Below are 14,348 nucleotides of genomic sequence, written 5' to 3'. Positions count from 1 at the left end.
AACTGAACTTACCAGGTGGCACTAAAAATGAATTTTAGGCTACTTGATCTGCATCATGTTGCTCTGATGCAGCCTTGAGCCACACAGAACTTGGTTCCATAGACCAGCTGGTCTTGCCCACCTTGGTTGGAGCCACTGCTCGGGCTGAGCTCAGGAAGTCTGCGGGCCCTGGGGGAGCTATGGGCCAGTGAGCAGCAACCCGGAGTGGGCTCAGCTGCCAGGGCACCTGGTGGTGTCCTTGGGAATGGACTCCGTACAGTAAACAGTGCCCTTTGCATTCCCCTGCCTGACTCCTGGGTTGCGTTTAAAAACATTTTTGAGAAATCATTCACACACCATACAGTACATTCGTGTATTCACAGTTTACCAGCCAACACCAAATTCGGTTGAACGTTTTCATCATCCCCAAAAGAAACCCCATTCCCTTTAGCTGTCATTTTCATTTCTTCCCCGCCCCACCCCCCAGTCCTAGGCCCCCACACCAGGCTTTCTGTCTCTAGTTTGCCTGTTCTGGGCTTCATGTAAATGGAGCCACATACAGTACATGACCTTTGTGACTGGCTTCTTTTTGATTAGCATGTATGTTCCGTAGTCATCCATGTTTTACCATACATCAGTACACCATTTTATTTAACATCAAATATTTTCAGTTTTATTGATAAACCACACCTGTCTGTTCATTCATCAGTTGATGGACATTTGGTTTGTTTCCACTTTGAGGCTGTGTGTGTAGTGCTGCTGTGAACACTGCTGTGTAAATGTTGTGTGGATGTGTGTTTTCACTTCACTTCTCTGTACCCAGGAGTGGATTGCTGGGTCATGTGCTAATAACTCTATTTCACCTTTCGAGGAACTGCCAGACTTTTCCAGAGTTGCGGCACCATTTTACGTCCCCCCCAGGAGTGGGTGAGGGGTCCAGCTTTTCCTCATCCTTGCTAACATTTGTTACTCTTTTACTTTTTGCCATCTACCTGGGCATGAAGGACTAACTCATTGTAGTTTTGATTTCCATTTCCCTGGCAACCTCATGTTGAACATCTTTTCATGTGCTTATTGGCTATTTATAAATCTTTAGAGGAATGTCTAATCAGATCTTTTGCTTTTATTTTATTTATGTTTTATTTTAATTGTTTAACTACAATTTTCTGCCTTTTATCCCCATCTCTCCTCACCTCCCTCCTGTTTCCACCCCCCCCCTTGTTGTTGTCCATGTGTCCTTTATACTAGTTCCTGTAAATCCCTCCCCTTTTCCCCTGAAATTCCCTCCCCTCTCCCCTTTGGTCACTGTCTGCCTGTTCTCTATTTCAGTACCTTTGGTTACATTTTGCTTGCTTGTTTGTTTTTTTGTTTAGGTTCCTGTTAAAGGTGAGATCATATGGTATTTGTCTTTCACCACCTGGCTTATTTTGCTTAGCATAATGTTTTCATTTTAGATCATATATTTTTGATTGGTTTGTCTTTTTATTACTGAGTTATAGTAGTTCTCTTTATATTTTAGATATAAGTCTCTGATCAGGTGTATGATTTGCAAAAAATATTCTCTCTGTGGGTTGTCTTTTCACTTTATTGATGGTGTCCTATGGAGCGCATAAGTTTAAATTTTGACAAAAATAATTTATCTACTTTTTCTTTTTTCGCTTGTGTATTTGGTTAAATCTAGGAACCCGTTGCACGATTCAAGGTCTGGAAGATTTATGCCTGTGTCTTCTGTAAGAATTTTACAGTTTTAGTTGTTACATTGAAGTCTGGGGATTTATTTTTACAAGTCCATTTCTCTAGCTCTGGTAGAGAAGGATTTTGGAAGAAATAGCCATTAAGAAGGGAAGGTTGATTTTTCATGGAACATACGGTGTGGCTAGAAACTGGGCTTAGGGAGCCCCGCCGAGTTAGCAGGTGTGTCTTCACCTTTCAGCTCTCGGTGTGCATGGGCCCTTCTTGGCAAGTGTTCTGACCACACCTCTGCCCCACCCCCAGTTCCCTGGCTGCACCGTTACATCCTTTTGAGATGTTTATCACCAACATCAGTGTCTACACATGCTGTTTACTGAATTCTTTTAGACTTTCTATTGAAACTATAAGCTCCAAGAGGGCCTCTTGGTTTTATTTCTCCTCAGTGCCTAGTACTTTCTGGAGAATGACTCTTCCTGGATCTCCAGGTGTTCTGGAGCAGCGGTTACTGGTGTCTCCCCCAGCAGGGTGATGGGTAACTGCAGCCCTGGTGAAACCAGCGCCACAGAGGGCGAGCCTCTGGCAGCCCCCTGAGGCCTCCGCGTCAGGGCCGCCTCTGAGGAGAGCAAGGGGAGTCACGGGGGCCTTTCTGAGGGGAACAGAGGGGGGACCCACGCTCACCTCTCTTGACAGTCAAACTCCCTTTTTCAGCAAATACCTTGTGTCACCTGTCACGAACTAGAAAAGGAGATGTAATGGGATGGAATATGTTATTCCTAACTACAGAATTATATATTGGAATGTATTGATGTTAGTGCCATATTTCAAGGCGGACCCATTGTGGGCTCCAGGGTTCTGCTTTCTGGAGCCAGCTGACTTTAATGGCGTAACTGTCCTTCTCCACAGGAGAAGGAAAACAGGTCAGAATTTGCCGAGAGAAGGTACGTACGTGGTGACATACGTCATTATACCTGACTCTTGCTGTCATTCTCTGTGCACTTGCATGTGTCAAGTGTGGTGATTCTAGGAGCATGGTGCTGCAGCTCTGGTCACAACTGGTTATAAACGGCATGCAGGTGAGAGCTTCAGGGACTGATTCCAGCAAGGTTAATAAGTGCCCTTGAAAAAGGGCCGAGGACCTCTGATGCCTCATTTGTTGTCTTAACCCCAGGTCTGGGGATTTATTAACCTGGCTTGGTGACTGCAAATGACTAACTTTTAATTTCCTTCAGTTAAAAAAATATTACAATTGCAGTCCTTTGAGCATAAGAATCAGTACCGTGAGAGAGAAAACAAAAAATACTAGAATCTAAAGACACATGCTGGACATCTGGACATGACAGCCATCTAGCCAGCAGTTGTTTGGTCTTTTCTCAGGAGGATGAGCAGAGGCGGTGTCCTGGGCGTTGTAGGTGCCGAAACAAAGCGGGTGCTGGACATCTGTCTCCGGGCTGCCAGGCAGGCTTCCCGTACCAACAGTAAACCCACTTTAAAGCAAGTTAAATCTAAAGGACACAAATTAAAAAGCAGGTTTGTTTATTGCAGGGTTAGACTTACTAACTCACTAAAGCCATGAGCCTTGGACTTTCTGTTTACAGATATAAAATGGAACTCTAAATGAGGTCTGGTGGGCTTCCCAGATCATGGTCCCTGGACAGATTTTTTTTTTCTCTTCAACAGTAAATTTTGAAATCAAAAGGACTAAGAAAGGTGCTTCCTGTCCTAAATAGGATGGGTGGCATTTTTAAAAGCATTTTACAACTTCCAGCTATACATTATAATCTCAGAGTAGCTGACAAGCATTTTTTAAAGTAGTTTTTAAAAGTAGTACATCTGTTCAGAAACATTTATCAAGCATGTGCTGGATAGCAAGCGTTGGGATAGGACCTGGAGATTGTCCAAAGGCACACAGGCCCGTACTCTCTCCAAGGTTGAGTTTTCATGTAAGTAAATTATACACTGTGAGCTGGGGATATCGTAAGACAGGACTCTGAGATAGTGACTGATGTGGGGATGGGGGAGAATGACGAACTCCGGGCCAAAGAGGCGAGTTAAGGGAAGATGTTGACGCCATCAGGTCATTTGACTAAACATGAGCGCGTTGCAGGAGGCGGAGCCACAGCGGTGGCCATCTAGTGTGACTGTAGACATCTTTGTCCCTTTTTTCTACTGCTCTCTCACAGCCTCCTTCTAAATGCTGTTAACACACTCTGGGACTCACTGTGGCAGACAAGAGACTTTTCTTTCCGGGAGGGTCGGAGGACTGGAAGAAGTGCAGTATACCAGCAGGAGGGAATGCCCTGCAGTGTTGGAAGGGAGAGTTTGTGGGCCACACTAAGCTGGTGAACCAACAGTGGCAAGCGGAGAGAAGGAGGAACACGCAAGAACACACTGGCTGCTGCTGTTGTAAAGTCAGAAATGAATTTGGTCGAATGGCTAGAATTTTATGTTCACTGGGTTCTCTGTGTTGTGACCTGTTCGTGATTTTTAAATATTTAAGTAAAAACAAAGCAAGGGAAACAGCTACTGACAGACACATAGGTGCTTTTTTTTTTTTTTTTTTTTTTTTTAAGTATGGCAGTGAGCTTACACCAAACCAGTCCCTGGCTCCAGGATTGCAGTAATTGAGGCAACACGGTTAACTTACTCTCTGTGACCTTGACTGTCCCATGTACTTTGTTGATGGCACAGTGGCTCCCAGAATCGAGTTGGAGATACTAGGTATTAGTAGTTACTGGAACTAATCTACTGTCTTTCACCTTTGGTAACGTCTGCTCAGCCTCTGTGATTCCATTTATTCCTCAGGCCCAGTGACTCTTCTCTAAGACACTAGCTTTCAGACACCACCTCCAGGGGGCCCGGAACTCCACAGTGGGGTTTACTGTTTAACAGTGTCTCCTGCCTGACAGGACGATGTAAACTCCTTGAAGAACCCATGTACATTCTTCTCTTTACTGTCTTTGTATGCTGGGGTTTCAGATTACATTTTTTAAATACCGTATTTATGTTTAGAGTGAGGGAGAGAAGAGGGAGAGAAGCATCAGTGTGTGGTTGCCTCTCACATACCCCTTGCTGGGGACCTAGCCTGCAACCCAGGCATCTGCCCTGACTGGGAATTGAACCAGCAGCCCTTTGGTTTGTGGGCCAGCGCTCAATCCACTGAGCCACAGCAGCCAGGGCTCAGGTTATATTTTTATTAAAATTTAGAAGAATTATGTTTAAGGAACATTTGAAAACCACTTTAGAAAATTAGTTCATTTGATAATATTTCTTAGAAGTAGAATCATGAAAACAATCCAAAAATGAAGTTAGAAAAACACCTTTGAGATAAAAGCTATTAAAAAGCAGTGAGAATTGTAAAGCATTAATAAATAGGGGATTGGGGGTGTGGTGGTTCATGGCCGTGTACTGGGTTGGTGTGGACAGCCTGGGAGTAAACGGCGGGGGGAGGGGGGGTCACTCTTCCTAAAGGCGTTTCTTCAGTGCCTGGGTCACCTGCCCACTCATGTCACCTTAGATCTGCTTTCATCCTCGGTCCCTAGGCCTGAGAGATGCTCTGTTTTAGAAGGAATGCCAGAGTATGTTTGCTTGTGCGGAAGGAATTGAATCCATAGAGAAGGGAATAGAACTCGGGCCACATTCAACACCATTGCGTGATCCTGGCAGGACCAGCTGCAGCTGGCTGGAGTCAGCTCACAAGCTCTGTGACGTCTAGCTGGTAGATCTGGGGGTTTAAACACTCACCTGTGTACTGCTGCCTGCGCCTCACTCTGGCAGCCTAGGGCATGGGCTCTGAGCGAGAGCAGGGTCAGCAAACTAGAGCTGGGCCAGTCTAGCCCACACAGCCGGTTTCTATAAAGTTTTATTTGAATGCTGCCATGCCCAGACACATCATTCACATACTGTCTAGGGCTGTGTTTGTGATATAATGGCAAATGGGCCGAGCAACCAAAAATGCTCACTCTCAGACCTTGACAGAAAGCATTCACTGACCATCGCCATTCTGGAATCTGGTAGAAAACTGGTTCTGGATCCACTAAACTGTCTCAGGATGGGAGATTGAGGTGGGGAGTGGGGCTGTCCTTCAGCAGTTTTCCTCTCCTGTGTCCAGGAGAGGACAGTTAGAGGGGTGGGCAGCGGGTACTACCTAGGTTGTGGCTATGTCGCAGAGATGCCCCCTGGGTTATCTCTGAATCTGAGACATGGTTTGGGAATACGAATGACCCTACAAGGCACGTCTTGGAAATCAGAGGTGCAGGCTTCACTCGCCCCGTACTGCATCTCTGAGCCAGTGGTTCTGTTCAGCGAGCCTCTCAGTCAGTGAGAATGTTCTTGAAATGGCCCAAATGCCACGTGACTGGGGCTGATGGCTGGTGCAAGGCTAAACCATCTGTCTTTATAGTTTGGAAAGTTCCTGGGTACCTGGCCCTTGGCACACTTGCCAGGGAGTACCAGCTCCCCCAGGCCTCTGGCTCCCTCTCTGGTGCCCCCTCTGCACTGCTCCTGCTGGGAGTCTGAGACTTGGTCCAGCCCCTTTCTGCTCCTGAGTCCAGCCCCAGGGCACGGAGGGCCCTGCCCTTCTCCTCCGCTGACCTCCGTCTGTCCTGGCCCAGCCCTGTCGGTGCCTGCCTTCGCACACGCTGTCCCACACACATCCAGGGCCACCCCCTTAGCAAGCAGCAGCCATCTGCAGCCACCTTGCTCTATCATTTCACCCATGAACACTTCCTGGAATTAATACTCCCAACAGCTGTATAAATTCAGTATATAATAAACTTTTGAATTAGGAAATAAGGCCGAAACGTGCTCCTTCTACTAAGATGAAAAGGACTTAGTCTAGTGCTAGCCTCAGCAAACCTCAGTCACCTCCCACGGCAGCACCCGCCGTGGGAGACGAGCCAGGTGTGGTGGGAGCAGCCAGCCGCGCTAACTGGCTGCCGAGTTATAGACCAGTTTCCAGTTCCGGGCATCTGCCTCCATGGTCAGGACATGGGTTCATGAAGTCAATTTAGTAGAGCACCAAGCAGCATAAAGAACATGTTTGTATTATGCATATACATTCACAGTAGCTGTGAATGTGTTTGGAATGAATGAGCCACCAGCCTTAATAGTAAAAGGCCTGTGTGTGTGTGTGTGTGTGTGTGTTTCTTGTAAAGTCCCTCTTAGATACCCAGACCACATGTCTGCTCGAGTCTCCCAGCTGAGTGAGGCCTGTTAACAGACACATCCGTCTCCAGGGAGGTGGGGGGACCTTCAGGGAGGCAGGGGCGTACCATCCAGGGGCAGTTATATGAATGATTGAAGAGTTTTCTTTCTGTCATCAGGTGTGGGTCTGATGAGATTTGGCTTCTGCAAACCTGTTATTCATTCTTCCCACCCCCAATTCTGAGACCCTCCCACCTATACCAAACCGCATTTTTGGGGACTCATCATATTTTGTTCATGGAGGCTTCAGAAACCTGGAAACTTAGTACTGCTGAGTTAAAACCCACCTGTGCACTGACGGTAGCACCCATATTATTTTTCTGTTCAGTGCCCTTCAAGCAGAATTCATTGAAAAACAGATTATTTTCAGACTAATTTTTACTGGAACAAAATATTTATATGTGCACACCCGTGCACACACGTCTATGTAGCACGACTTCACTGCAACTTAGTGGGAAGAATTGGGCACCTAAATTCCCTTTCCTCCTCACCCTTCCTTACTCAGATGCCAGGCCTTGTGCCGATGGTTCGCACATGCTACAGAACCTTCCATACAGCTGTTGGGCGGGCAGGGGAGCAAGCTTGTCCTGGCACTGGATGGCAGTAGGTGGCAGCGGGCCCAGCTGCTGTCTGCACTGAAGACTCAGTGAAGAAAAGATGGGCACGTCCTTGGGAGGGAAGATGTCAGTGCCCTGTGAGACATCCTGTCACAGAGCGGCTGGGACAAGGCTCAGCTCTCTGCCGTAACTCTGCCTTGTCTCATTTCTGTACTGCCCCCCTCTGATTTTCTTCCCCTTCATCTTTTTCTGCCCTCCATCCTTCTGTTCATCCCTCCCTGCCTCCCCCCCACCCCGTCTCATCCTTGCCCAGACTCTGTCCAGCCTCACCTGACTGTGTTGAAACACCACTCAACACAGGGTGTTTCCTGATTCAAGGCTTTCAGAGATGTCTAGCATGAGTTTAGAGTGACATAATTGAAGTATAAGAAAATGTGTCTGTTGCAAATGCAAGTTGGCGAGTTTGGACATAGGGTTGGAAACTTCTGTGTAACGATGAAATTGAATGAACAGCATCAGGAAGGCACAGATGCTGTGGAGGCCTTCCAGGCTCCAGGTGCTGTTGTAGTTGTATACGGTGGTTACTTTAATCTCACTGAGGAAGTTGAAAGATAAGGTGCCTGCCACACCCACTGATTAATTTGCTGGAAAATAAAGAAGAGCAGATCTACAAAGTGGACAGCTTCCTTCTTAGAGTCCTGCTTCTGCGCACCCTGGCGCAGGCCCCCCTGCACTGAGGGCTGCGCCACCCGCAGGCAGCGGTGGAGGAAGGAACGTGATGCATAAATGTGAGGGTCCCCGTCGGACTTTTCAAGTTCCTTCAGGGCCCAGTGTGCAAATGGAGCTGGGAGAAATTGAGACTAAAGTCACTTCGCCGCCAGCTTCTCAGGAAGACCTGGTTCCATGTGGTGACAAGTGGCTAAGCAAATTTCAAAGGCAATAAAAACAGTTTAAGGGATTAAAAAATAAGGATTTTCTTTGTTTTCCCGAGAAATACAGAGAGAAGTAAAAATCTGGCACAGGAGCAAGCCGTATCTGTTGGGCTCTCAGCCTCACGCAGCATCTCTGTGATGTCTTCTGAACATCCTGTCATTAAACACTGAGTGTGCTCAGCCCTTTTGTAATGAAAGACTTGTTGTTTATTCCGCTCTTCATGGGTGCGGGGGAGGGGTTGGCCTGCGCTTCCTGGATGCCATGTCGGCCTTCAGGGGTCAGAAGACCAGATCACTTATTAATCGTGGCAATAAACTATTTTTAACAGTGAGAGAGTGGAAATGTTGACTTCATATTGATTGTGAAAGAGTCTCTTTCACTATGTTGTCTCTGGACCTTCTTTCACTTGTGCTGGGACCACCCCGCATGCTCCCACCCTCCCAGGAGCCTTACCACACTAAAAAATAGCTCCTGATTTATGCTTTGTTGTTTCTGTGCATGTAAATAAAAGGAAGGAGAGCATGGGAAGGGAAAAATAAAGAATAAACCCTCCATTCTCAAAGTCAGGCTTAAAAAATAAATTTGTCCCCAAGTTTCAGAGTGACAGACAGCCGTCGTTGCGCGGTGTGACCAGGTCACCAGTCTGAGCCGTCAGGTGTCCTGCAGCCAACAGAATGTGTCAGGGTCCTGTGCGGCCCCACCAAGAGCTGTGGCTGTAAGAAGTGAGGTTCTTCCCACGGCCCAGAGCAGGCAGCAGAGCAGCATCCCAGCCCCTGACTGTCCACCCAGGGGCGGCCCTGGGGAGCTGGCCTCCGTCTTCACAAAGCTCCCAAGAGGTACTGCTGGTGCGTGGACATGGCTAGTGGTGTCCGGGGCACTTACCAGGGCCATGAGCACCCAGGAGGGCCCTTTCCAGTCTCCCCAGTGTGCGACCTCTGGACGCGGACCCGAGTGGAGGGACTGGGGATCTGCTTGTTCTACAGCTTCCTCCAATTGGTGTGGTGTGAGGAGCTGGCTTCTGTGAGCTCTGTTCACTTGTTCTTTCTGCTCAGAGTATGTCAGGGGCTGACCTTTCCCTTTCATGGTCTGTTGTTGATTTCTGTTGGTTGCATGGGAAAGAACATTTTACTGAAGCTGGAAAGATTTCCGAGACCCATCCAGTCTGAGCGCCTTCCCTTTTGTTGTGCTGGTCTGAGGCTGTGAGCACATTTTCATGCACCTCTGAAACTTTTTCATGGACGTAAACGTTTGTTGGTATCCTGTCCTTACAAGTTCAAATGGCCTGGCTGCCCACAAGCAAAAGGCAGCGCCGCCAGAGTCCCTGAATGAACACCCTGTTTGTGAGCACAGTGTCGCCTGAGGGAAGATTCTTTCCAAAAAAATCTGTTTCTTTCCTTCATTCCTAATTGTTTATGTGTAAATCTATTTATAGTAGATTAAAGGAAAGATCTGGCCAAGTTGGTGGGTAATGATATAATTTACAGGGGCCCCAGCCAAAATGTTGAAATCACTTATATTTTACTGTTGCCACAGATGGGTTCCTGTTTCAAGGGGCTCCCTCTTTCAAAGGCAGTAAAAACAAAGAGGGATGGAAGGGGGCTTTTCCAAATGCCCGTAATCACTTCCATGTATGGTCAATGTTGAACCAGTAATGGAATATAAAATGGTAGACTGCTAACTGGGTATAAGTGAGAAGCCTTTGATGCAGTAGAAATTGGCCTGGGACTGGATTCGGAAAAAACTGAGGTAGAATTTTCATGTGAAGAAAGTGCCCCAGGCACTGAGAGACGCCGGGGGCCCTGCTGCTCTCAGCAGAGGCAGCCAGTGCTGGGCTCCAGCTTCCGGTGGTCTGCAGGGCCGTGGGAGTGGGCGGGGCCCGGCGGGCTCTTGACGGTGTGTCTTTACCACACAGTGTCCGTGTGGAGCCTCTGTTTTCAGTAGGTCGTACAGACCTGCAGGGGGAGCAACTCGCGTCAAGGTGGCCCTTTTCTCAGGAGCTGGAGAGCAGGGTCCCCTTGCTTTCCTCTCTGTTGTCACTGTCAGCACAGCAGCACTGAACCGTATTGGTTATTGTGGAAAATTAAGTCGTCCTGGTTTTAAAGGAAATCTTCATTGACAACCCTGAGTACCAGCCACCTGAGGGGGTGGGGGGGCATGGTCAGGCAGTGGGTGTGTAATTTCCCAGTTAAATTTGTGTTTACCTGTTGTCTTGCAAAACTGTTTTCAAAAACATAACACCTAAGTGGAACGTCCAGTTTCCTCCCCTAAAGTTTGATAATAGTCCTAATGAGGAACTATTCTTTAAAAAAAAAAAACCTAAAATGAAATTGAAAACCATAAGCATCAACATTACTACCCTTCAGAGAGTATAGTGGTCCCCCGTTACGTGCGGTTTCAGTTACTTATAGCCAACCGTGGCCCGAAAATATTAAATGGAAAATTACAGAAATAAACAGTTCAGAAGTTTTAGACTGCATGCTATTCTGAGTAGTGTGATGAAATTTGAAGCCGCCTCGCCGTGTCCCACCCAGGACGTGACTCATCCCTTTGTCCTGAGTCTCCAGGCTGCACACTCCCCACCCAGCAGTCACTGGCTGCCTCAGTGATCAGAGGGACCGTCACAGTGTCACAGTCCTTGTGTTCAGTTCGCCATTATTTTACTTCACGGCGGCCTCAAGACGCCATAGTGGGATACTGACATTTGGATATGCTGGAAAGAAGCTATATTTTCAGTGAAAAGGTGAAAGTTCTTGACTTAATACAGAAAAAACAGTCATTAGCTGAGGTTGCTAATATTTGTGATAAAAAGGAATCTTCTATTCATGAAATTGTGAAGGAGGAAAAAAATTCGTGCTTAGTTAAGGTGTAAGAGTTATTAAGGTTTATCAGTGTGTATAGGAGAAAACATAGTGTATATATAGGGTTTGATAACACCTCAGGTTTCAGGCATCCACGGGGGTCTTGGAACATACCCCTTGAGGGTAAGAGGGGATACTGTAACTTTTTCCTAGCATTAAACTCTTTAGGCTAATAAAAACCTAACAGTTTGTTGCTTATTGACTTTTTTTGTTTCTTAAGGTTCGCCATCGGTGGTGTGAACTCATTATTAAGCACAAATACACAAAAGCGTATAAGCATGTGGAGAAATTCCTTCAAGAAGATCAGGTGAGTTGTGTTTTGCAGCAGATGGAGATTCTATTGATGCCGTCCTGGCCCCCGACTATCTAGTGCACTTAATGCAGGGACCCGAATATGACACAAATTTAAACACTCCCCCCACATTTTGAAGATGTTGGTAGGAGCTTACCTACCACACTCTGAAGCTGATTTTCGCTCTCAGTGTCCCTTTAAAATGTGGAACCATGTTCCTTAGAGGTGCCGTTGGCTGGTTTCACCTGGCCGGGGCCCGTTGCCGTTGCCAAGTGAGGTGCCTGCAGACTTCACAGCATTGCGGAGCCTCAGGACAGTGCGGCTTAGCGATGCTGCGCTGTGTGTCTTTGTCTTTGCTGCCCCAGTTGAAAGTACGTGAGCAGATTAGATGGGGAGCCCCAGTCGGCAGCACAGTCTGGGCTGTGTCTGCACCTGCCACTCCAGGCCAAGCTCCTGCTCACCAGGGGAAAGTGGTCACCTTCCCAGGAGTCTGCAAGAAGCGCCTGTGTATGGCCATGTTTGGGGATGTCCTTCTGTCGCCTCCGCACCCACCGGCCACACTTGCCCCGGTGCAGCTCTCCGCTGTGCGCCTGGGCGAGGTTTCTGCCCGGCACCGTGGGCTGACAGGACGGAGCCATGTCTCAGTGGGGCAGAGAGTGGGGGCCGAGCACACAAAAGGACTTTTGAGCAGTCAGAGTGTGGGGGCCGCCAGCAAGTAAAGGCTTTTTGTTCCCACAAAGAGAAATGCATGACTTTGTACCAGAAGAAATGTCACATTTGCACAGTGGAGCAGGAGGTGTTTGGAAACATGGAGGGGAGTATAGGGAGGACAAACGCAAGGGAAACAAGGTCTGTTCTTAAAACCAAAATTAACTGCAGTATCCTTAGAACCACGATCTTTGCCAGATAAGGATTACCGTCTCTCAGCCTTTTCAGGAAAGTCTTTGAACCTCTGACTGAACCCAGGTTTTTGTCTTCTGCTGTCTTTGAGATCCGCCTTTAATTTGCTCTTGCAGAATGTAATCCATGGCATAACCAAGCGTTGAACAAGGGGAAGGAAGAACCAAAGGGGTCTTTTGGCCTTCCAGAACATAATTGCCTGTTTTTAAAACCGTAGGGAAAATGCAGATCCGAGTCTTTGCGGCACTGTGTGTGAAACAGAAGAGCCAGTGTTTGCCACAGAGCAGGGCCAGAGGGGGACTGCAGTTGGCCTGGGCTGAAGCCGCAGGCCCCTCTTCCCCACTGGCGTGATGGCCGCTGCGGCCCGGCCCCATGCAGTGTGGTGGCCTTCGTTTCCCAGCAGTGCCTGGGGTGCACTTGCCTGTGATCTTGCCTGTGGTCTGCACAGGGCACCTCGGTGCTCTGTCCGCTTCACAGGCCTCCCTAGTGGTCGCAGGAGACCCTCCAGGAGTCTGTCCAGAGCTCTCCTGACAACAGCCGTTTCTAGGGATAAGCTCCCTGTTGCATTTCATCGTCAGTGGGAACACGGAGGTTCCGTTGACAGCTGGAGTTGAGAGCTAAGAATACCTTGGTGTTTCAGTGAAAACAAGAGAAGGGGGTGGAAAAGTACAGGTTCCAGAAGTACAACAATGCAGCTGCCTGGTCTTTTCTAGGCTCTTTGGTCTCTTCTGGACCAGCACATTTGTGTGAAACGAAATGAACACAGACCGTGCAGTAGAAGCAAGTTTCCTTTTCTCACGCTCTCTGGCCTCTGCCTCCGCCCCCCACAGGCCATGGGCATTTACCTCTACGGGGAGCTGATGGTGCATGAGGACGCCAGGCAGCAGCGGCTCGCCTGCACCTGCTTCGAGCTGACCAAGGGACTGATGGACCGATGCTCAGCCCAGGTGGTGGCTGAGATGCTGTTTTAAAGAGGTGATTCTCTCTCACTCCTTTCCCCGTCGTTTGCTTGTTTCTAACCAGAGATTTCTCTTAGTAGCCAAATAAACGAAAAGGCACATGGTGAGCCTAGAGCACCCGCCACATCAGTGCTCTGCTCTGGCTTAGGTGGCCTGGTGGCTGGGGGGGGGGGGGCGGGCGCAGTGTGGGGGTGCCTGCTGGCAGTCCCTTCAACTGTCCTGGTGAGTGGTCAGCAGAGAGCAGAGGCTGCCCACCCAGCAGAGCAGCTCTCTCTGGCACAGTCCGAGCCACTTCAGCTTTGTTATTTGTGGGAGAAGTCATTGGGGAGGAGCACATGTTGAACAGGGTTAGAGGGTGGATGTAAAGGTCAGCGGAAGTGCCCATTCCTGGTCTCCGAGGTGAGGGTGACGTGGGAGTGCGTCACCAGGCGGCCCCATTCCTGAGCCACGCGCAGGCGTCGCTTCTTCCGGGCTGTGTGAGGACCCGAGGCTGCTCGGCCTGCCCGCCCGCCACAGTGTGCGGCACCTGGGAGGTGCCTTCGTGACGCCGTGCGTCCTCAGGCAGGCTGGGTCTGTACTTGGTTGTCTTGGAGCAGAATTTCTTCCTAAGTTATTTAGATTGCTTTTTTTTTGTTAATTGTGCTTGGAACTGACCTGCTAGATTTACATGCTGACAAGTTTAAAATGTTGGTTTCTGCTTTTTAGGAGTAATGTAGCAATGGTACATAACCTTTTAAAGTAGAACTCTGGGATTATAAGTGTATTGTTTTTTCTTTAACAATTATTTCTGTGTCTTCTCAGTTCTTCCAAATTTTACATGCTGTGATAGGGTATGTCTAATTTTGTGTCTTTTTAAACTTTAACCTCAGGTTTCAGTCATTCATTTTATATATATATATATATATATATATATATATATATATATATACACACACACACACACATATATAGCTTCTCTATAAGTATAACTTTAATG

General features: G+C 47.9%; 1 protein-coding gene across 5 annotated transcripts in view; it reads left to right on the top strand.

Moving 5' to 3' along the window:
- AOPEP (aminopeptidase O (putative)) overlaps positions 1-14,348 on the top strand; it is a 439,006-nt gene that overhangs the window by 421,751 nt on the left and 2,907 nt on the right. For all 5 annotated transcript variants that reach the window (XR_005080838.2, XR_005080837.2, XR_005080836.2 and 2 more), the window contains 2 exons: positions 11,442-11,528; positions 13,244-13,388. Coding sequence is in view for 2 of the 5 variants with exons in the window: in XM_037133315.2 (XP_036989210.2) it covers positions 11,442-11,528; positions 13,244-13,384 (228 nt within the window). In the remaining 3 variants the exon portion in view is untranslated. The remainder of the gene's footprint in view (positions 1-11,441; positions 11,529-13,243; positions 13,389-14,348) is intronic.

This window comes from Artibeus jamaicensis, unplaced genomic scaffold, assembly GCF_021234435.1.
Source record: "Artibeus jamaicensis isolate MK-2021 breed Jamaican fruit bat unplaced genomic scaffold, CSHL_Jam_final scaffold_1964, whole genome shotgun sequence".
Taxonomy (NCBI): Eukaryota; Metazoa; Chordata; class Mammalia; order Chiroptera; family Phyllostomidae; genus Artibeus; species Artibeus jamaicensis.
This window is presented reverse-complemented; position numbering and strand designations above follow the sequence as displayed.